Below are 24,474 nucleotides of genomic sequence, written 5' to 3' on the forward strand. Positions count from 1 at the left end.
CTTAAGGCTACTGATTCCCATTAGCCGTTGCTAATTTCTCTAGCCAGGGGACACAGGCTGCCAGAGCCACACAGCCTTGCGTTTTAGGTTTCCTGTGGGCCACAATTCTATGCTTAGTTGTTATTTTCTAAACCCTCTATTCTTTTTAGCTATGTCCTTATGAAAAGATAAATTTTCAAATTAAAGATGCATAATACAGTTAAGAGTTCTGCTCTAATTAACTGTTACTTGAGGGCTATTTCAATTATGTCCATTGTTCATTTCTGCTTACAAAACTTGGTAGTATGTGAGTAGGATTTTTAGTGATGTGGCAAGATTAACAAATACCGACCCTTAGCAGGCAGTACAATATGCATTAAATAAAGCTTAATGTCAGCAAATAAAAGAGAAAAATATGGTGAATAAATATAACAGCACAGGAAGCAGCAGTCTTTTAAATTAATCCTTAGAAAGGGTAAATAAAAGTTGAGAGAAGAGGATATTGCTGTCATTAGTTTTGATAATCCAGACTAAGGTAGTGCATGCCATTTATAAACAAGTCCAGCACCAGCATTTTGGTATGCAAAATTGTTGTAACAGGGAAAAAGTAGATAGTAATTTCCACAGCAATCTACAATCTCCTAATGAAACAGAAATAAATTTCATGAATGCTCCAAAGAACTGAAATCTAACTGGGGGCCAAAGCATCTTCTTGGGACTAAACAAGCAAAAGTAGCAGTGAGTTCAGAACTTAACTGCCTGATAAAGACTGTTTAAACTATTGTTACAACAAACAATTTGATGTCTTAAGAAGCCTGAATTAGTCAGCAAGATTGTAAGAACTGAATTACTAACGTGCGCCCAGATCAGATGCAGACAGGTTATTTTGCCTTTCCCCCCTCCCTTTATCTTCTTTTGGGGATGCTGAAGTCTTTTCTCCTGATAGAGAAGCTTGAATTATAAAGATATTCCTGAATATAGGGAATATCATTCTGTTGCTTCAAGAGAGTGCTAGGATGCCTATAATAAAGCAGTTTTCAAAGTTGACAAGTAGAGTTATGTACATTTGCTAGGTGAAGAAGTTAAAGGAAGATGAAATGACTTCTCAGGAAGAAATGGGCAGACACAGGACAGACTGGGTCTCCTGAGGTTGGAGTTCTTTCCTCTATGATAGTGCCTCCAACACGCCTTCCATTTGTGTTTCCTTCGGTGATCCCCCAAACCAGGTTTTCCTTTCTATTTCAGTGGTGCATAACAGTTTCACACAGATTAAGAGCAAGTATTCACCCTCTTTTGGAACTTCACTTTGGACCTTATTTTAGGAATCAATACTTTCTCGGTCTCCCATTTGGGCAGTAAGAAGAGACTGGGTGCACGTACAGGGCAGCCTGAACCTCTGTGAAATCACCTCCCTGAGTACCTGTCTGTCTCCGTGGCCAATCTAGAGTAAGCAAACTTGTACTCAGAGGGTCTCTGTACCTTCCCTGAAACGGTTTGCAAGGACTAGGAGAAGACTGGATACACATCTGTGAGGAAATTGTGAAATGACAAATTTCTTTTCTTCAGTTGGAATAACTTTAAAAGGACATCTAACGGACTTAACTTGGAATGAATGGAAACAAAAGAATGCATTCATTAGGATAAAGTTTAATATTTTCAGTGACTGCTGCCACTCTATTGTCTCAAGCGCTGTTATGTTCATTTAATAGTTGTTTAAATAACAGTACTGTGCCTCCCTTGGAATCTGCTTTTCTGACAAAAACGTCCAAAATCAAAGTCTGGATAATATTCAGACATACTTTCCTCAACAGTCTCAGGACACGATTACGTTAACCATCCTGGCAGACTCTAGGCAGGATTATCTAGAGAGAACTTTCCACAGGCAGGATTACCTATGTGACTTCAAATGAAGCTGCGCAGAGAGCGGTGGAGATTATTAACCCCACTGGCCTCTGGTACTTAACAGACAGGCAGTCTGGGGGATTATCTGTGTGGATGCAGCTTTCGGAACAAACAGAAACCTGGGTCCTGTTAATGTGAGCCTTAAGTAAAGTCTTCATGACAGAGTTATTTTAAGTTTTTGTGCAACACTGAAATACTTTAATAATAAAAAGAGAATTACTAAGTGACATAAAAGACACTTAAATTTCTTTGGTACAAAAGACTCCAGTCACGTACCCCTTAGAAGTGGGAGCAATGACTGCACAAATTATGACCGTCTTTGGCTTCAGCGGGGCAAATTCTTTGGTTCCCATCAGAATGTACGTTTAAATCTGAAGTAGAATTTTAGCCTTTAATCCTGCTTTCTCATGGCTTCAGGAAAGTCTCTAGATAGAGAATACAGTCTTAAAAAAAGCAAGCAGATAGGTAATTCGAGACACTAAAAGCTAGCTGAAATCTTGTATGCGTGTAAGCCTCTATGCTAAATGGTTGGCAGGAGGACTGGCTAAGAGTAGGTGAAGGCAAGTACGTCTTCAGTGCTACAGGTCAACGCTGCTTTGCTGAGTGCATTTTCTGAGAAATGTATGGTTAACCCTTGAACAAAGATGATACATTTGATTTCCTCTTACGGCAAGGGAAATATTAGCTTGTTTTCTCAACTGGAACAAATCCATGCGTTGCCTCTCGGGGCAGCTTCCCTTGAGTACACGCAGTACAGTGCTTTTGTTAGGACTTAGCAGTGGTTCTGATTCAAGAGGATTTAACAGCGAAAAATCACCGTCAGTCAAGTTAAGAAACAAGCACAGGAAAGAGAAAGGGGGAGAAAGAGAGGAAGAAAGATATAAGAATGCCTTTTTTTCATGCAGCGATTCTGGTTGACTGATACAGGAAGGAATAGGCAAATATATTCATACTTGAAATACACTTTAAATAGTTCATGTTCTTTCCCATTAGGCTGAATTTCATGGTAGCTGCACTTTAAATGAAATACTTTTATGTCAGTGTTTTGCTTCTTAAAGGCTAAAATTAAGCTTTCAGAGTAAGCTAAGGAAGTCACTATTTTGTCTCTGGAAGCCAAGATAACTATGGATGGTAAAAATTAACTGAGTTGTGGGGATTTATAATCCTGCAATATGAAACTTATTCCTGTTTTATTTTTTCTTTCCACGTTTAAAGGACCTCTTTTACAGAGCTGTGTTTATATATGTGTATGCACACATCACCTGTTAAGCATGTACTGTTGGTTGTGTAAGAATCATCTCTGTGAATGCACACACAGAGCTTTTCAAGATGTTGTTGATTACTGTGATGCCACAAACGGCCTTCTAGGAATATCAGAGCTATGGCTCAACACACCGACTGGTACTGCTATTCTTTACTTACATTACCACAATGCCTAGAAGCCACGGTTAGGAAACTGGATGTGTGAGGTACTACAAAAAGAACAAAGATTCCCTCCTCTCAAAAGAACTTATCCCGCATTCTTCTTGTTCAATCTACCGCTTGTTGAGGCTCTTCCTGCCAGAACTACGCTGTGGTTTGAAGCAATAGCACGGACAGTTTCCATCTTGTAGCAATACCCTAAACGTATGATGGTAATCTCCTGGAATACAGCCTCACTGGAAAGTCCACTCTTACTGTCAGTACATAACTATGGATGTTGGTTTTGAGGACTCAGGATTTTTCTGATTCCCTTCCCTTCCCTGAAAATCCCCTTTACCGTTGCTAGCTGCAAAGCTTTTCCCGAACATGCCTAGGTCTGAAAGGATGTGTAAAATACTGTCGCCTGTCTTTCCTTTATAACCACCAGTTTGTGTGTAAGCCCTCTGGAATCTTTCTCACTGTCTCAAATAGGAAACGTTGAACGTCTCTGCCATTTGCTCATAACTGGACAAGTAATAATGTCAAGAATTCCAGTGTGACTGGACTGCCCACAATAGTGGTGGATATCCTCAAAATACCGTGGCCTCATTCTTGTCTTACAGCGGTGGGCCACAAGAGATTTCAGTGAGCTACACCATAGTACAACTGGTGTAATATGGTTGAGAAAGAGCTGTCAGTGTTGTTTTTCCACTTTCCTAGGTATTTATTTCTGAACTACTCTCTTAGCATCTCTTTTTCCTTTGCCCTTCCCATTTCTGAGATCCTGCTTACCTGCATAGCTGACACAAAGCAATCTCTTATTGTAAATGAGTACTGAGACCACGTTAGTGGTCACTGGTAGGGGAAGCCCCCATTATAGGCACTATTGTATCTGATTTTATAAATACTAGAACAGAAGGTTCTCATTTTAGTGCCTCTCAATGCCTAAGTATGTGAATCCAGAATATTAGGTTAGGCATTAATGACGCAGTGGGCAGGAGGTGATTTGAAAGTCATTTCCCTTTCACTCTATCATTAGCCTGCTTCCGTGGCTGATGTGCTGCCAGTGTTTTAAGTAGCAGATCTCACGCATTCCCCTTGGCTACTGACAAATCCAAAATCCCCTGGCGTGGATGTACACCCATAGTGAGCACATATAACAGACTGAGGAGCTTGGCCGTTGATTCCTCTGTTTAAAGAAAAAAGGCTTTCTCAGAGCAAAGAAGAAAACTGTTGGACAGATAAACTTCTAATGGGTATACTATGGAAAAGCTTCTTGTTTTTAAACCTGCACAAAGCACAACCTTCCATGCTTTTGGGTTCTATACTCTGAAGTTGCGTGTGTGGTTAAAGGCCTGAATACTCACACCAGAGCTGCCTGTGTAAACCTAAGTACCATCAGAGAGGATCTAGTCCAGGCCCGAGCAAAAAAACACCGTGCTTCTGTGATGCATTTTAAGAACTGCAGCATTGTTAGGAATGATTGATCGGTTTTCAGATTGACAGGATAATTCTCTTGGGGCAATAGAGAAGATGTCTCTTCCTTTTACTTGGGAGGCTGTATTTATCCCGGTTCTTCTGGGTGACTGTTCTGTTACATTAATCGGCAGCTGAGACTGAATTGCTGTTTTATTCCAGCTTTGCCAAATGAAGTTGTGTGTGATCAGCTGCCCCAGGAATCCCTGTATAGCTGTAGTCCACCAAAAATCTCATCGACTCAAAAGCTGATGACAGACTTGCCTGTGAGTAGAAACAACTGAGTACCTAAGTCCTGACTGTCAGTATTTACTGGGGAGTGAACTGTAGTGCTTTTCAGAGGCACCCGAAAAGGCTCTCATTTTCCAGTTTGATGCATGTTGATGTAAAGTAAAAGTTTGAAAGTAAAATTATTGTACAGATTTTTCAGTGTGCTTCCGAAAAGATAATGTGCGTTCTTTATGGTATATGTGCTGCGTAACCACTAGTTGTCATACAGAAACAGTACTATTACTGCTGTTTCAGCCTTACTAAAAGGTATCTCGGGCTTCTAGAAAGCCAGAGGTGGGGGGAAGGAAGCGGAACAAAATAAAAATGCAAAGAGCGAACCAAAATAACACAGTAAAGCATGTTATCGGCATTGAAAGTCTTTTTGGAATTTGATAAACATTCCATATAATGAATTTAAGAAACAGACCTCTGCATGCTATGTGACAGTGTCACCAGCTGCTTGGAAATGTAATTAATTGATCCTATCACAAAAGTGCTTTGCTAATTACATGGAAAACAGTCTTGTGAGTAGTACTCAGAGGGTTCATTTGCTGTCCTGTTGAGTGCTGTGCAATATGCTTGTATGTTCAGTTCTTCCTTTAGAAGTAGGGATTGTGAACCAAACAGCTTTTATGGACGCTTCACTCTCTATACAGTACAACGTGGGGACCTCCGGGACTCAGGCATTTTTAGGCTCGGCAAGTAATCTCAAGCCAACTTTCTCAGGGTCAAGCTTTCAACATGTTACGCTTCAACCAAAACAGACACTTGTGAAGATACCACCATCTTCTCTATGATATTTCTCCTTTTGCCAGGGGTTGCTCTCCCCGTAATGTTTGAGATTCACAGAAAAATTCCTAATAAGCTGCTGGCAAAATCCGAGGCGCTGATTCAACCCCCTTATTTAAATATAAATCTATCCTTCCTAGCTGGTGGTGTCTTGAGCACTGATTAGGGAGCGCTAATTGTAAGCACTCCATTAACTGGTTTATGAGGATGACTCCTTCTAGTTAGTGGATGGAGGTGAGCAACTGTGATGGCACGATCTTTAACTGACAGACTTGGTCTGCAGAAAAGAGCTGAACTACAGCTGCAGGACACAAATGCCAGATGAAGTACCATACACCATGGAAGATCCTCTCAAATATTCATAAGATTTAATGCTAAGTGCTGCTTAAGCTTTTCACTGCCCTCTGCATAATTTCAGGCTGTAAGCATAAAATCGTTGATGATAAAAACACTACTCCAGCAACAACTTACTTAAAGCAAAAGAAAGGGATTTAAATTCCAGCACGTCATGATTTTCAGTTTCTGTAACAAAGAATAACTTTGACAAGGGCTGTTTTCACAGACAACTCAAAAGGTAGAATATAGCTTTATTTGGTTATTTTTTTTATGTTGAAATTATTCATTTGTAACATGATAAAAATGGAAATTTTAACCTGTTTGTATACTGGTTTTACATTATGACTTATGATGAGAATTATAAACTTCCACCCCAGTGGAAGCTCATTTCAAAACATCTGCTTAGCATCCATTGAGGCATTTTTAGTCAAGGAATACCATATTGCATGGCAGAAATTTGGACTATAGCTTTTGTTTGGGTTTAAAAAAAGCCCAGAAAACAGCTGTCTTTTTCCTTCTCCTTTCCAGTTAATTCATCATAACTACAGGTAGCAATAGGCTCTGTTGCACGCTGGTTGATGTGCATTCATAAATACACACACCAGCGATGCACTGCTGACTACCAGCCTTTTGACTCGGAAAATATTATATCAGCTTTTGTCATTGAAGAAAGAGAAATTTAACAGGTCAAAGTTTTCACTGGGAACTTGTGTGTGTGTGTGAGTGCAGATGTGGCCTCTAAACACATGTGGGGAGATGATGGCCATATGTTTTTTACTAGTGGTAGTTTGATAGCTGTAGCTCTATATTACACTACACTTGCCTGTTGTTAAAAAGCTTAAATGACTTAATGCCAGTTATCGAAAGGTTTTTACCTTGTTGAAATGACCATATGAAAGTAAATTTCTACTATTTTTATATATATATAATCCTTTTCAATTAAAAAGTAACAATCCCTGTGTCTCCAAAACCATCAAAATTAGAAAATGGCATTTTTATGTGATAGATCTATTTGCATTTTTAAATCAGTTTCCTTAAACAGCATGACAAATTGTCCAAGGACACACAAAGTAAGGAATGGATAGGTTATGCGATTGAGACAAGCTTTAAAGATGTCTAGTATTACTGTGTTAACACAAAAACATGCCATAAGGGAACTACGCTTCCTTCTTGGTACCTGTTTTTTTATTATGTATGGATTTCATGAGAAGTAGATGAAGTTTTTCTTGGCCAAAATAAAAGGAAAATTAAACTTCTGAATGGAGATGGAATTAACTGTGAAGTAAATGTAACAAATTGAAGATAAGAAAGAATAATGGTAACTAATATGTAAAAGCCTGATATTTTTATTCATGCTGAATGGCTCAAGTGTGTAGTACTTTAAATGACTGTTGCCTTCAGTGGGCATCACAGGTTCTGGGATCCTGCCAGGGAATTCTAAAATGTATTAGGATGAAAGAGAATGAAAGAACAAAAGTATTTTCTAACCTATGAACTAAACGTTTAGATGTTAGTATTACAAAAGCAGAACATTAGAAATAAGAACAACATAATTCAAGTGGAGTGCCTCTGTCTTGCATATATGTAGAAAAAAAAAGAATAAAGATCATATATATTTATATATATACACACAGTCTTATATACATAATAGATAATATTACCTATAGATTAGTCACAAAGGGATTTTTTTTATACACAAGTACTTTTTTCATGTGCTCATTTAGGCACAAGTTGAGACATGACTTCCCGATGCAAATGCTAACTGCGTATGGAAATCTACCTGTCAGCTTTTGAATTCCGTCTAGCTCTGTCACTGCCCTGTCCTTCACTGCTAGCCAGTGGTGCGTCTCTGGACAGTATGAGACTGAAGGAAATGGTACACCAGATTAATTGCGTGGTTGTTCTGTGTAGATTTTCTGTTGGTGCTGATCTTCTAACAGGTCTCGCTGTTATTCAGCAAAACCAACACATGGTAGAGGTGCTTTGGCACTCGTCAGAGACATTTCTGTCTGTGAAGTATACATGAAGTGACGGATGTTGGTGCCTTGCTGGATGACGCTCTGCTCTCAGGTTCATCTGCGAACAGCTAATCAGTCTTTCCATTGAAAAATACTGAATTTCTCCTCTGAGCAATTTCTGATTTGTGTGTGCTTCTGTGACCATTGCAAATGATCTGTTGGTTTTGTGTTTTGGCGCTCTTAACTACTGTAATGTGTTCAGAGCAAACCTGTGACTGTGACTCTATTTTGTCAGCTGTCATTGTCGTAGTTTTTTCTTATTAGCATTGAATTGACAGCTTTGCATTTAGAAAAGAAATTATTTATATATACTAAAAAGAGTTGGTTGCCACTCACTACTTCCTTTATGCACATCTTTATAGAAGGGCAGAAAATAATGCATAATCATGTGCAACGTAAGCTGCTGAAAGGTTTTCACGTGATCCAGGCAAGATACAAGATCATCAAAACCGATGTGTTGCCATTAAATCTTCCATGACCACACCCAATATTTTTTCTCAGAGAAAAAACCAAACCACGTCCAGCTGTAATCTCTGCTGATTCGAATAGGAATTAAGAGCATAAGAACCCAAGGTCTTGCCTAAATTCAGGTCCTGTGTGTCCTCCCATGCATGTTATCTGTAGCCCTTCTGAATTCTGAATTATAAACTTATAATCTTTTGTGTTCCGTGGATCTGACCTGAGTCCTGCTCTTCTTAATGGACTATGATCAATCCTACAGAGTGCCTGAACTCCCCCGTGAAGTCAGGCAGTGGGTTGTGACGAGCGCGGACCTGCAGACTGAACAGCGGTGCTGAGGACCTGCTGCCTGCACTGTGCACCTGAGAGGGCTCTCTCTTGCCGCCGTGCATCTGAGTGCCCGGTAGGGGACGGAGTGTAGGAGGCTCACCCCTGAAACTCATTTTTTGGTTTACTTTCATCTGAAGTGTATTGCCAGTAGCTGTCAATCTGCTCTCCCTGTTGTAACTCCTGGTCTTTTTGCAAACTTATGGCTATGTTCTTCTGCGTTCAATGTTGTCTTAACTAAAAACCCCAAGTCTGCAAATATTTCTGGCAAGTAATTAGTGACAGCAGTATGTGATCTGTCCTATTTGTACCGTGTAGAATAGAGCTCTAAAAGTAATTTGCCCTTTAAGATGTTGCGAATTACGAATTGGGTATGTTAAAGGAAGGTTTCAGAGTTAAAACTAGCTTGAAATTAACAATTAAGCATAACAAGCAAAAATAGGAGCAGAGAAAGCTGAGCTGGTTCCATCACAGTTTGTTAGTAAACAGCAGTCGCTGAGATTACAACACTTTTGTTCATCGGAAATCCTCCAACTCATCTTTCAACTTATTTGCAACAAATCTGGTTCTAAAACAAATGACTAAAACTATCTGCACTATTTACAAAAGTTACACTACAACTCCATTAAATACACTGGATATCTCTGACTTGACAGTAATTCTTACCTCTCCCCTGCCCAAGTATTATTTTAATCAGCTTGCAGTTGGTTTGTTTATTGCCATTAACATTCCCAGTTGCAGAGGGCCCGGCCAGCGTTCGCTGCTCTGCATTGCTGCCAGTGCCTCATTGTTTCTGGCGATGCTGACTGCCTTTTTTTTTCCTCCTTCTCCCCCCTCACCGGGCATTTCAGAGCAGCAGCCTTCACAATACATTAGCTTAATGCGTTTTGAGCTCAACCAAATCTTCCATTCCCGCTGCTGCTGCTACTTGTCTACTATTCTACTTGAAATCAGCACGCAGTATAAATGATTTAGACATATGAATAAATAAACAAACTTCTAAATATCCATATCCTTGCAACAGCAAAACCAGATCAAAGCTAATACAGTATATTGCTACAAACACCGATTTGGGGAGCAAATGGATTCACATTCGTAGGATGCAGTGTCATGATTTAGGAAAGCGAAGGGTAACTCACTTGAGCATGTTAGTTTGATGGACATGTAGTCTCTGCCACAGTCCTTCTTATAGTGACAGCGCAGCCAGTTTAAGAGGCAGAGTCCGTCACCACACTGTAGTTCTTCTTTTTTACACGGCAGAATGCTCTGTTCATCTGAAAGGAGGAGAAACAATTGATGACTTCGTGGAACAAGCAACTCCTTCCTGAGCAACAAAGCCACATGTCTACTGAAAGTCAATCTTCTGCTTTTGGAAGCCCCGGGCAGATGGAAACGCTCTCTGCTCTTTGTCAGATGTGAAAAGGGTCTCACACTCAAACAAGTATTTCCTATGCTGTTGTTGCTGATCACTTAAATAGTGTTCCAGACAGATGGGGTCTAGGTGAAGCATACCAAAGAAATCACAAGGCGCTGTGTCTCTGAGGCACTCAGCCTTCTGACTGACCTACATGCTTTAACATCCAAAAGAAAACCACCCATCTTTGCCCCAGCTTAACATACACAGCGGACAAATGAGAGGAAAAAAAAGAGAGCTGTTATTTTGCATAAACCTGAAGGACTGGATTAAGGGCTTCTTAGCTGTAAGTGTAACTTTCACAATCCCTTTCCAGTTTGACAATTAAGGGTAGGAACTCAGTCTGATAGAGTGGGGAAGGACTTTTTGAATAATCTTAATAAACATTTGGGTAAATTTATGGAGACATAAACTCAGGTTTGGTTTGCAGAGACATTAAATCTTATACGGCAGGGTCTGCAGCTCTGCATGAAGCCGAATCTTTGACTGGCTCCTCAGTTGAAAGATTGAAGCCACTTTGAGGACTGCTGTTGATTCTTGGGGGCTGAGTAGAAAACGGAATCATCTCTGCCTAGAGGGGGGGGAAAGAGTAATTTCATCTTGTCCTTTGATAGTGAGCTGTGGTTGCTTTTATCTTTATGCGTATGCACATGCATGAACAGGAATTTCCTGCTCTCAAAGGAGAAATGATAGCAGCCTAAGCCCTGTAAATTCAGAAAAGCAGGGTCTCAGGCCGTGCTAATGTTCACCTATGCAAAACACATTTGCACAAGAAATGGGAGTGCTGGAGGGAGTGTCATCACTTGTCTGTAGGAACGGGATCACCCAGAAGTTCTGAGGGTATGCCTGAGGGCCCGAGAGTGGTCGCTGCAAAAGCAGTGCCAGCAAGCAGCAGGCGCTCAGCTTTCACTGGCTACTCGAAATAGCTGTTTGGTGTCATGTCCACAAACATTCAAACAGCCACTGCATGATACACAATTTAAAAAGGAGCTGGGGAATCTCTATGCAAGGAAGAGTATGTCTTTTTTATTTTTTTTTTTGGACACATTAACTACACAACACAAAGTATCCCATGGGAGGCCAGTGACCAGCCATACCATCTAAAACACGCTGAGCAAATAATTGAAAAAAGAACTTGTTAACCTAAGTGTATTCCAGTTTGTTAGGTTAAAAATCTGTTAGTGTACTATAAGGAACAAACACATTCACAGAGATCAAGAGGTCAGAAAATTATCTGGGAAAAGAGGGGAAAAAACCTCCTACGTTATTCAAAGACGGTATTATTATTATTATTTTCCACATTTCACCAGCAGTGCTATTGAAAGTGGTCTTGTTTTGATGGTAGATGAAAGGAAACTATTTTCTGACAAGTGTATCTGAATGCGCAAATGGATACACGGACATCCTTTAGTTGCATGGTTTTGTAGGGCCTTCCAATAGTGAAAAAGAGAAGTAAACTAGACAGAAAATAGTTCATTAATGACAGAATAAAAAGTTTTTAAGTTTGGCAAGGAAGATCTTTGCACAGACAGACTCTTTGGAAATCAGCTTTAAGTTTCATTAGAGTACGAGAGCTGCATTCATGTTATTTTATGTGACCAATCTAAAACATTCCAAATACATGCAAATAAAAGTTCAAGCCCAACTTAAAAGCCACTAGCTCTTGAAAGTAAAGGCACAGAGGGCTAATGCGCAAATCCGTACCCAACAGAAGACAGGCAGTTCTGCTACATCACCATTTTGTTTGCTCTCCAGTATTTTTAATTTGGACCCTTTTTGTCATCCTTTGTAGCTGCAAAATCATGCAGTTTGGAGTAATCGTTCATGATTTCCAGTTCTCCACACAGCTGCGGCACTGGAAGATGTCAGTACCCCCAAATGCATTTATAAACATCACCAGCATTGACAACATACTGTGATAGTAAATCTTAGATTGTGTGCTTGTACCTGGCAGCTCTGCAGTCTGGCGGTCAAAAATCAGATCTGATTGGTTTATATGTTCAGAACATCTTGCAGTACATTTCCCAAATGGCTATTGTATTTCTGGCAGGCATCTTGGACAATTTGAGGGTAAAATGGCATAGGAATCCCAGCAATTAAAGTTGTGGGGATTCCTGTCTGGGTTTTGGGGGTTTTGTTTGCTCTTTTTCTTTTTTTTTTTTTTTTCCCCCTAAGAGTTAAAATATTATGGAATTAGCAGTTAAGCAAGAATTAATTTGCTACCAAAAGTAGTAGTACCAAACGTAATCATTGTGTAGATGGCAACAACTACAACTTCTGTTAATTTTAGACTGGTTACACAGTCATCGCAAATATCGAAAAGGAACTCACCTGCAAGAAAGTGATGCAAAAGGAAAAAATAATATATTAGCAAGTTTATTAGAGTAATGCTAGTCCTGGTATGCATCTCACGTATTTATATCTTCCATAAAGTCTGTTCAGTTTGTCATCTAGTTTGAAGTTGCCATAATTATTTTAAACTTTTTGAACTTGCTCCAGTCTACACCCCTTCCTATCTTTCTTGTTCACTGTTCCAGTTTTTACCAGTTCAACACAATTCCCCTCTATCACTGGCTACTATTCCACCACTTTTTTGGATGTGAGAAAGTTTTCTACAGTTCCTGCAACATAAAATTCCTGTTCTACTTTTCACCACTTTACTGGCTCTACTTTGAAGGTCACTTAAAGATAAACGCCTCTTCCCTCTCATCCAGAAAGTAATACTGTGCTTTCTGTTTCTGCTAGTTGTTGTTGAACTGCGTATGCCACTTCGGGATACGGTCTTTATGAAAATGCTAGAAAACCACTATGATTTTTATTATCTTCAGGGAGAACCATTAAGATTGTAAGCTATAAGAAATTATGTGGGCAGATCCAATTTTTTTGGACTGAAAGGCAGTGGGGGACAATGATGGTTTTTAAAAAAAAGGGCATGCAAACCTATCCCATAAAACTGCATTTCCCAGATGCAGCAAGAGCAAATTACGTCTTTTGTGAATCCAGATGATACCAATCTTCCGTCTGTTCTCAAGGGGAGCTGCAAAATAACCGAAAAAAACATGGAGACTACAAATATGTAAATGCTTTTTGAGGAAGAAACTGAGGCACGGGCCTATAGTCATGCAGCCGGCAGGGACGGAGGTCAGCATCGCGTTCCATGTAGTACTGATGGAGCAAAAACCAGTGTTTAAGTTCTACGCAACAACAGTTCTTCTGAGACAGTTTCATTTGTGAGAAAACACATTACTTCCCAAGATGATGTTTCTATCTCAGTAGAGGCTAGCACAAAGGATTTTGTTTTTATCGTTTTACCCTGAGGTAAAACTGATTCGAAGACAATTTTTACTACAGGAGACGGAGCTAACAAAGTCTCTTTTGGAGAAGCCCTTCCCAGTTCTAAGCCCACCTGTTCCCACCCGGAGTGTGCCGGGCAGTGGGGTGCTGATGGTTTTCAGGGTTGTATTCTAAGTCTGCAGGCATTTGAATGAATTGATGAAGTGAAAATTAGTAATTTAAGAACATTAAAATGATCATATCTGATTTAGGTTAAGGTGCAATATTATATAAATGTGATGCATAAAATCAATCCACAAGTTGAAAAGTAACCCGCACCATTAAAATACACATAAGAGTTTACAGCTATTGTACATGATCCAAATTTGTATTTTCCTATGTTAGTAATGCCGCATTTTTTTTTTTTATTCAAATGACCATTGAATGATATATCTGCTGAAGTGGGTACGCACTTCTCACATCAGCCGCTGAGTCTGATAGTGCCCTGATCATCCACCAGCAGGAACCATTCTCTGCAAGGTAACCCTTTGCACTATCTAAAAATCATAGTCCTGGTCTGTGCGTGCAGCCGGGCCTTGAAACCTTTTCCGCCAGCTGCAGGAAGATGGTGCTGGTGAAGAAGGAGCCTCCAGTGACACAGAGATGAATTAACAACTCTTGGGCTTGGCGAGAGGATGAGAGAATAAACAACACATGGCACATGTTAGTTTGATGCTTAATGCTCAGCTGTGCTTGTATGATTTAGATGAGCACGACAGAGAAACCTGCACAAAACACAATATAAGGAAGAGAGATTCTTCTCTCTCTGGTGACTTCTTGTGCCCCTCAATTCCTTAGTATTTTTGCACCGATGGCAACTGAAGAAATTTATAATAACCTTAAATCAGAGGACAGACACGAGATGTCATTTCTGTACTACTAAGATACCTTCATACTACATTTAGCCCTGCATTTTACAGTGTTGTCCTTGGCTGTATTTGGGAACTGTAGTTTTACGTTTGAAAATCTGGGAGAAAGTTCTTATTTCTATGTCTATAGACGTTCCAGAACTCCTGAAGCATGATCTTATGCCTCCCACTTTGGGAAAATTTCCAATTTATGGCCTGCTTCATTCAGTAGAAACATTTTTTTAATCTAGAAGCACAGCAATGTAGCTCTGAACGTAGCTCTTTTTTTCCTCTTTTTTGTTTTAGACTTCTCTTGGGTTTTTAGACATGGCTAATAGGATCAAGTTGCAAAAGTAAAGTTTCCACTTGTTTCTGTTTAGAATTGTGCTGTTCTAAAAGCACAGTCTTTTCTAAAAGTGACTGTGTACATGCAAAATCTTTGTTGGTGGTATTCTGATTTTGTGCTCATCCCTGCGCCTATAGAGGCAAGTTTCAGGGCAATACATTAAGATGACAACAAGGAAAAATGGTGTACAAATTTCTAAAAACTCTGGTCTCTTCTCTTCTGCTTTGGACTTTCTATGACCTGCTTTATTAAAAAAGTCTTGCACTTCTTGCCAGTTGTTGGGGCCAATGACTTGCATACTGTGTGCGTTTGGAGAGTGAAAATGGCCATTGCGTACCTCAGTACTTTGACTTATAAATAATCATAAAGTGGGGATCATTTAGCCCAAAATATTAAACTCTGCTAATAAGAGAAGATGGTTAAGTGTGGCTTAGAAGCAAAGTTCAATCTGAGGTTGTCCCAGTAAGAACTAGTCTTCCAACTGGAACTAAATCGCTCGCAGTTGGTGTCTTCTGCCAGGTACTGTATTACTGCCTCCCCGAGAGGATCTGGGATCTATTTTGTAAAGCTCATCTCTTTAAGATGTTGAGTTCTTGCTGTAGAAATCCCTGATTTAACCCATTCTGCAAGTTGGGGCCTGTTCTCAATGTTTAAAAATTGGAAGCGGCCTATTAAATAATTTAGAGTGACTCAGAAAGCTGTTCTACGGACTGAAGTGTTTAACTTTCTGATGTAAAATATGTCATTTCTGTGTATCTCTTGCATTCCCCAGTGGAAGGGAGATGCACCTGTATTTGTGATCTAACTAGAAAAACTTTACAGGCCAGCTGTAGTTACTTTTCTGTCCTAAGTGGGAACTGAAAGTTGAGGTTAAGTGCAACTTCAGAATTTCTGTCAGGTCTGACTGAGCCTTATGGACGACAGGTTGTCTGTGGACAATTAGTTCAGCTACAGAAAATAAGCATATGAAAAAGTAAAAGCAGAATAACCGTTCCAGAAATTGCCTTGCAGCAAGTCTGTTCCTTCAGCCCCAAGAACAGAGACAGATACGGGATTGGACAAAGATGGACAAAAAGATACTACAAGAGCGAATAGCTAGTGCAGTATCTTGTTAGCAAGAGTCAGTGCCAAGTAACGGACAGACACCAATCCAGGAGCCAGCAGAGCCCTGCGTTCTCCTTAAATTGCTATGTAATCTCAAGCAATTAATTTTTCTGCCAACCTCTTTTTCTCTTCCCACCTTTTGTGTTATCTAGACACTGGCAATCTGGAAGGACAAGGCCAGTTATTTAGCGCAGGACCTAGCGCGATAAAGCTTCAGGCTTAGTTGGGTCTTTTAAGTAGCAGTAATCCTGTACCAGTTTTGCAGCTAATTCAAAATAAAGCTAGGATGATGAAAACCTGCAAAGATCAGATGGTTACAGAGCTGCTTCTCTTAAACCATGAAACTAAACAAGATTATTTGCAAACAGGAGAGATTCAACAGTAAAAAAATTTAAAACCTGAATGTATTTCACTATTTCTTTTTATAATGCTTCTAATGAAGAAAGAAAACAATTGCTTAAAGGAAAATCCTCATTTTAATGATAGAAGTAAAGGGATTAACATGCTTGCAACTAAAAACAGCAATTAAAAGATAAGAAACTTAGAATTAAAGAGGTCAAAGAAAGAAAGTGTCATAGAAGCCTTTTTTGCATTAAGAATAGACAGCGATCAAGTGGCTTTGGCTGGAACGTCCTCCAGTGGATTACCTTCACACAGGCCCTTGAAGACTGTAGGTGTCTCCGTGTCATGTAATGTTATTATTTTTAAAAAACAGTCTGAGGTATTTCACGAAGTTCTAGCAAGATACGTATTAAGTCTTGGAGCTAAAATCACTGTTGGCATAAATGCTGTGAAAGCCAGCTGAATTGCTTGCTTCTGCCAGCTCTGAATTTGAGGCCAAATTTTCAAAGCATCTGAGGATAGAGACTCTAAGTAGGCTTTACAAAAGCTCATAATCAATTAGCTGTCCACCTCTCCTTGGAAGATGCTTGGTATAAAGGCATCTGGGCTTCTACTGCATTTTTAGGTGCTTGAACATACAGCTCAAATACAATCATTATATAATAATGAAATGTCAGACTGCAAGAGTTAATAGCGCTCAGCGCCTCTAAAACATACCCCCCTTACTCTTCCCTGAGAGGGTTCTTGGTATGGCTGCTTGTACTGGTTTGATGAGATCCTCTTCAAAAACTAAGGACGCATTTCTCTTTCTTTGATAGGGAGCAGGGTTGGACTCTAAGCTGGATTTTTGTGTAGTAGTTGCATAGGAACAAATTCTAATCTATTACTCTCTCTACTGGGAAAAAAAATAAGTCAGGAAGGGGAGGTAGGAGTTGGGAGAAGCTGCTGAAACTAAAGCATTAAGTCAGCAGTTACAGTGGAAATGAACGATTTGGAGTTGTCAGGCTACATCCTCATAAATGAGGATGAGAAATTGTCAGGCTTGGAGAGAAATTGCTACCTTCCTAGTGCAGATTCCAGTCTAATAAATGAAAAGGTGAAAAAATCATTCTTGATGTAACGGATGGTTTCAAGCCATCATAAAATAAATTGATGGCAGAAAGATATTGAGCAGGATATGACTTATTAAGGAAGAAGAACAAAGAATTCTGAGGTGTGGTTCTGGAGGCGTGTGAGCATCCTTCCCTTCACAGCTGGAGTCATCAAAGCCTGCAGTGCAATGTGAAAAACTGTAGAGAGATATGGGGTACACCTTTACGGAAAGGGAGATAGGAGCCTATTTGGTACCTTCAGAAAACATCCACGCTTTGAGTAAAAAAAAAAAATCAGTGAAGGAAAATAAAGAGCAGATTATTCTGGGGATTAAATTTTGTTGTGCACTTAGAGAAGAAGGGCAACCACAGCATGCGTTTCCCTCCCCACCCGGCATCACACACCTACATGGTTTCCGGCATTCTCCTTTAGAGAAGAGTAATGGGTGGTAAATGTTGGGGCTTTGATCACTGATGCTTCTCAAGGCATCCCACAAGTGCAAGGGAACATACTGCTGTGGGGTGCAGGTCCGTCAGTCTGTCTCTTCAATTTCCCCGCATAACATACTCTCTGCAGGATACCATCTCACAGCAAAGCTGTCGCGCACGGGCTTGAAGCAATCGTTTGTCTTTCTGTATGTCTCAAATCAGGTGCAGCCAATAGAACTACTGTAAGATACCTGCACAGACCCAAAATCACCCATTTTCTTCACCTGTTTGAACTGAGGCCCCCGGCTCTGCCTCTGCACGTGAATGTGAAGTAAAGTTCATTGAGCACTGGCCTCAAGTGCTAAGACACCCGCTAAACGGGCTGAGTTTGGAGACTGTTCTGGGAAAAATACAGGATTTGCCATCAAGAACAAGAGCTACAGTCTCCCTGGTCTGCAGCAGCGGAAAGGGCCTTTTATTCTTGCTGTGTACAGAAAGATCTCCTTGTTTATGAGCAGAAGTTTATTCAACCTTCCACCATCGTCCTGGGGTCTCGGAGCAGAGCTAGCAGTGCTGTAGCCAGTGACCGCACAGCTGGCAGCCAGCTGTGCTGCTGCTGCGCGCGAGCCGAATGCGGAGGGACAGCATCCAGCGTGGCCACTCCAGGGCCTGCTGGCTTCAGGTCAGCATTTTCTGCACTTTCCCTTTGTAGCCAGTACGGCCCTGTGCCTGGCTTAGGTGGGTTTTCACACAGAAGGAGGAAAGCCACGGGATAAACGCTTTTGTTCCTTCGTGATTTTGTGAGATAATTCTGCTTAGTAAGAGTGAGTTTGTAGGATCTATAAAGGTTATAACACAGGAATCTTAATGCTGGATTTTAAAATGCTGCTTGCATATTTTATAGTTTTGTTTTTCCCGATTCGTGCATCCAAATGAACATTTTGCATATCTCTGGCCATTCCTTCTGCTCTTAGATGTAACAGCAGAGACATAGTTCAGTACAGTTATCGTAAAGATTTACTAATATTTAAATACATAACTACATAGTCACTTAATAGTTGTACAATAAATATCTTTTTGTAATAGCCGATACGTATTGGCAATCTGGATAATTGATTGAAAAATGAGTGGATTGGTTTGTTTTCACCTGTGCTTACAATCCGTTTCTTCAGCGATGAATCTCGGAACTGCAGGGGAGGAGGTGGAGGAGGCAGCGGCATGCAGGGAGGGAAGGCAGTCTGGGACACCTTTTGTCTGCCTTTTTGCTTCTCTGACGGTTTTCGGCCCCCTTCATTTAAGTATCAGAAACAGCGACTGAGGTTCATGACTGCTGATTAATAATGATATATACTCATTTTCATCAGTATTTTCTAGAGATAATTTTGACTTTTTACTTTAAAAAAGCCAAACAAACGTACCTGGCCAAAAGCTAAAAACACTTTGCAAAAACAATCCAATGTTTCTCTCTGAAAGAAACATCTAAAGCAACAAAGCTAATAGCAAATTTTATTTCTGATCAGAAAGTTCCACTAAATGCTGAAACTGTCAACCAGCCTCGGTACTGCGTGGCTGAAGTCGCGTAGCTCCGTTCCCGGGTATTAGCTAGCCTGGACATCGCCTATCTGCCTTTACCCCTTTGTCCTGTACAAGAGCAGTACTCTTGAGGCACAGCCGACGCGGTACGAGAAGAGCTGCAGCGCTGCTCCTGGGCCTTTGCACTTGCTTAGGAGATTCAGCGTGGGGAGAGCGAACAGGTCTGTACCCGGCACATGTGAATTCTCTATAGCTGAAGAATCCACTATGTCATCTCCTTCCTGTAGCACATAGCACCAGCCTGGGATAATCATGGAATGGTTTGGGTTGGAAGGGACCTTAAAGACCATCTCGTTCCAACCCCCCTGCCCTGGGCAGGGACACCTCCCATACTATAAAAGTGTAATACAAGCTACAGTTTTGGTTTGGCGTTTTGATTTTTTTTTTGGTTGTGGTTTTGTTTTTTTTTTTTTGGCTAATGCCCACCTGGTATTGTGTTATTATCTGTTAAGTGTCAGTAGAACATTTCACAGTCTGAGCATTACAGTAATCAAACATGATCGCTCTTGCGTAGAAGGCCAGGACGTTGGGGCTGGCTGAACTGTACTGGGATAAGGCCAAGGTAAAACAAAAATATTGTCTGAAGAACACTGAATTTTGAAGAGACGTAGGCACCCATTTGGAAATTAGGGCAATGCTCAGACCAGTCTGAACCGTTTGCTGCAAGAGTTCTGTTACAAAACTCCATGAACCTAAAGTTAATGCAATACCAAGCTGTCCTGCCACGAAGAAGTGGTCTCTCTGGGAGGGGCAGTGGCAGGGAAAAATCCCAGCGTAAGGGTCAAGGAACAGGAAAGCGAAGAATGGATAAAAAATGATGTAGTTCTAATAGGAATCCCAAATGAAACATATACTGGCTACATACACAATAAAGTGCTATGAAATGTCATTTCATCAGTCATGTAAAACCAATAGTTCTGAGGAAGAATAACATAAACAGTAGTTTTGCAATATTAAGCTGCAACAACATAAGCATGTTACAAGTATTTTTTGCCAAGTCTACAGGCAATTAACCGATAAGTGAGTAGACTGCCACATGTAGCTATACTAACGGAAGCATTTACAATTTCCTGTCATTTTTGTACTGTTATTACGTATTTTCTCAGACTTTGGTGATGCCAGTTGGTCGTCTATGAAGTAACCAGAGGGTGAACCATTTTAATGAGCAGCTACCAATTTTGCACTTACTTTTGAGCCCAACTTTAACATGTTTTTTCTGGGAGTTTAAGGGGTTACCAGGCAATCTGAAAGACAACACTTTGCATTTACTTGGTTTCGGACTGTCTTCAGTTTTACCTCTGCTCCTGGTTACCAAAGTTATCTCGGGGTTAAATCCTGGTTAAAACCTTCAGTTTTACTCTGCTCCTGGTTACCAAAGTTATCTCGGGGTTAGATCCTACAAGCGCCTCCTCGTGTTGGCAGGAGCTGGTCGTGACGCTATGAATAACTTCTCCAAGTTGGTAGGTTGTTGCAGCAGACATTAAGCTTGATAATATTTCTAGTCTGTGAATGGTAGTGGCTGCCTTTGTTGTTCCTTTATGTTCCAAAGTAAATAAGATAACTTTTTGCCTGTTCTTCCTTTAAAATTTAGGTTTAATAATACAATTTCTCACCCATGATGGGCATCTTAGCTTGAAAGTTGTTACCGGAGTCATAACCTAGTTACAAAATTTCAGCGTGGCTTTTCTTGCACTTGCTCTGAGATATCTGGGTTGTTTTAAGTGTTATACGTATATTTTTATCATTATGCATTCTTTCATCTACGAGATGGGACATGCTACTCTGCTTCCCCGCATGCGTGTGGTTTTCTGCCAAAATCGGACCTGTGACATGGGCAGAATTGGCTCCTATAATGTTATATTTCCTTTTCAAAAAACTTAAATGTAATAACTACAAAAGTCAGTCACAAAAGGAGAGTAGAAGGAAGTCAAATGTCAGGAATTGTTTATTGCAATGACTGGAAGTAATTTTTAGCCACATTTGTTTCACGAGCGAGTGCCAAAATTATATAAATTTTGACTGATGTCAGTGTGCTCAATTTGTAAATCAGTTTTAGCAGCTATGTGCTAATTTGTTGTTGTGGGAGAAAATGCTGAAAAGGAGTTTTTTTTTTTTTTAAGAAAATATTGAAATACTTGTAGCTGACACTAAATTTTATGGCCCTCTATTTCAGATAATTCTCTCACTCGTTTCCATGAGTTTTGTCTGTACAGAGATCACAAGGTTAAGTCCATTTGTCCATTTCTGTTAACACAGTTGTTTTTGTAGTCAGGAAGCTATTTGCTTTTTAATGGATTGATGTTTATCTGCTAGAGGGCTTTAAATATAATATACCTACAGCTGTACATGACTGCAAGGCATGCCATTAATGCAGTTTAAACAAAAAAAAAAAAAAGAGGAAAAAAAAAAGACTACTTACAGAGATTGGAATAATTGCTGCCTATTCCAATACGGATGGAACTTCCAGAGATGAGAGGAAGATGGAAGAAAAGAACTAAGGAGGGAAAAATGGAAAAAAAGGTCCTTAATTGCAGTTTGGTTTTGTTTTGCAGCCAGCTGTCAGTTGAAGACACATTGTGGTGTTACGGTGCACCCGCTCTCTCTGGGGCAGGAGGACAAGTTTTAGGTACAGATGGAGCATGAATGGGGTGAAAAAACCAAACAAGTCGTTGCTCCATACTTCCAGGAATCACTCCTGGAAGTGATAGATGACTTTAATGCCTCTTAGATTGAAACCCCCATGTATAAACAACAATGTGTTATATAAATATGCTAATTATTGTCGTTAAGTCATTCAGCAGTCAGTGAAACGGGCACCTACCATTGTAAACCGAAGTAACTGCTTCCCGGTTTGTTTCAGTGCACCCTGAAGGCATCGGGCGTGCGCGTGTCAAACTGGGCTGGCATGAATTTATTCTAAAATTTGATAGCCGGTACTCCCCCTATGCATTTAAGCTTTAATATTCATAACTTGCACTTCAAAGATTTATACTCGCGGGCAACGGAAACGCACACGAGTCAAACGCGTCCTAAATCACAAAACGTTTAGATTTCCTAACAGCGGGGCTCGTTCGCTCCGGCCGGTGGGTGTCGGACCGGAGCGGCTGCCGGGCGGCGGGTGCGATGGCGGCTTCGGCGGGGTTTGGCTGGATGTCCACCCCGGCGAAGCATCCCGGTGCCCCGGGGATGCTCCCGGCTCTGCCCAGCCCCCGCACCGCGGCGGCTTTTCCCGCTGCTTGCCGCCGGCACCGCCCGGGAGGGGAGGGGAAGGAGAAGGGGGGAGATGCCTGTTCTCTTTCGGGAGGGGGTTCCCGGGTAGCGCAAAGTTTCCGCGCCTCCCCCCCCCCCCGGCCGTGTCCCCCCGCCCCGCCGGGCCCCGCAGCCTCCCGCGCCGGGGGGTGGGGGTGTACCGGGGGGTGCCCGGCGCGGCTCCCGCCGCCTCAGCCCGCCTTACCCCAGCACGCCGCGGCGGCCGTTCTCTCCATGCGCCTCCGCCGCGGCTCCCCGGCGGCAGGCGGGCGGCGAGGCGGGCGCAGCCGCCGCCGGGAGACGCGTCCCGCCGCCTCCTCCTGCGTGCGGGGCCGCAGCGGCGGCTGGACGGAGCCGGCGGCCGTGGGCGGAGGGCGGGGGGAGGCGGGTGACCTCCGCCCCGCGGGGGCCGGCCGGAGCTCCCCCTCCCCTGCCCGGCCTCCAGCCGCGGCGGGGGCGGGTGGCGGCCCCCGGGGGCGCGGGGAGGGGGGCGGCCGCGGGGTGATCGGGGCTGCACATGGAGGGGGGGGGGCGCTGCTGGGCTCCCGGGGCCCGGAGCGTCCCCGGCCCCGCGCCCTCCCCGCTCGCTGCGGGCCCCGGGGAAGGGGAGGGCCGCGTTCGGGGCGCCGCGGGGATTTGGTGCTGGGTTAAGGAGCTGCAGGCGGATAACGGCTCCGGGAAGGCGAGAGCGGCCCCGCACTCGGGCTGCGCGGGAGGGATGGAGGGATGAAGGCAGGGAGGAGGGGACTGCCTGGGAATAAACCCGCGGGGATGGACGGGATTATCGGAGCAGCGCCGGGGAGATAATGCGCTGCGGCTGGATGGGGGCCAGGAGGAGAATGTAGTCCGAGTAAGAGCTAAAACCACTTTACAACAGTCAGATCTGCTGGTTACCAGGGATCTTGGAAGCGTTTCTCATTGGGAATGATAAATGCTGTAGTGCAAGAGACAGGAAGTAGGGTTGCAGGGGGTACTAAAGCACAGCATAGAATGTTGGAGCGGGGCCAGAGGAGGGCAACAAAGGTGTTCCGAGGACTGGAGCATCTCTCCTATGAGGACAGGCTGAGAGAGTTGGGGGGGTTCAGCCTGGAGAAGAGAAGGCTCCGGGGACACCTTAGAGCCCCTTCCAGTGCCTAAAGGGGCTCCAGGAGAGCTGGGGAGGGACTTTTTACAAGTGATAGGACGAGGGGGAAGGGCTTCAAACTGGAAGAGGGGAGATTGAGATTAGATATTGAGAAGAAATTCTTTCCTGTGCGGGTGGTGAGCCCCTGGCGCAGGGTGCCCCGAGAAGCTGTGGCTGCCCCATCCCTGGGGGTGTTCAAGGCCAGGTTGGATGGGGTTTGGGCCAACCTGGGCTGGGGGGAGGTGTCCCTGCCCAGGGCAGGGGGTGGCACTGGGTGGGCTTTAGTGTCCCTTCCAACCTAAACCATTCCATGATTCTGTGTTCCACAGCTTCTCTGGGCAACCTGTTCAGAGTTGTGATGATAATCGAGGTGGACGTAAAGCTTGTGAACTGTCTGGTCTTCCTGTAAAAAGTTTTCTGCTGTCTTTGATCACCTTTTTTCTTTTTAAACCCAGGCAAGCAGTAGGCAAGTCTAAGGCAGCTGGTTTGCTGGAAATTCATAAGTACATTTCATTATGGCTTTCACCATAACTATAGTCCCTTGATTCTTAATTAACACATCCCTACCCTAAAATCTCTCAAGACGCTGCTGCAAAAGTTATCTTGTGATTAATTTCTTCAACCCCTTAGAATATTTGACTCCTT

At 42.2% G+C, this 24,474-nt stretch overlaps 1 protein-coding gene across 1 annotated transcript in view; it reads right to left on the reverse strand.

Moving 5' to 3' along the window:
* BEAN1 (brain expressed associated with NEDD4 1) overlaps positions 1 to 22,942 on the reverse strand; it is a gene marked incomplete at both ends in the record, with an annotated part of 60,463 nt that extends 37,521 nt beyond the window's left edge. Inside the window, 3 exons of the mRNA XM_082489319.1 lie at positions 10,097 to 10,231; positions 21,877 to 21,951; positions 22,912 to 22,942. Of these exons, the coding sequence (XP_082345445.1) occupies positions 10,097 to 10,231; positions 21,877 to 21,951; positions 22,912 to 22,942 (241 nt within the window). The remainder of the gene's footprint in view (positions 1 to 10,096; positions 10,232 to 21,876; positions 21,952 to 22,911) is intronic.
* Positions 22,943 to 24,474: the final 1,532 nt, after the last annotated feature.

The sequence above is a fragment of the Vanellus vanellus genome (assembly GCF_965231255.1).
Source record: "Vanellus vanellus genome assembly, chromosome: 12".
Taxonomy (NCBI): domain Eukaryota; kingdom Metazoa; phylum Chordata; class Aves; order Charadriiformes; family Charadriidae; genus Vanellus; species Vanellus vanellus.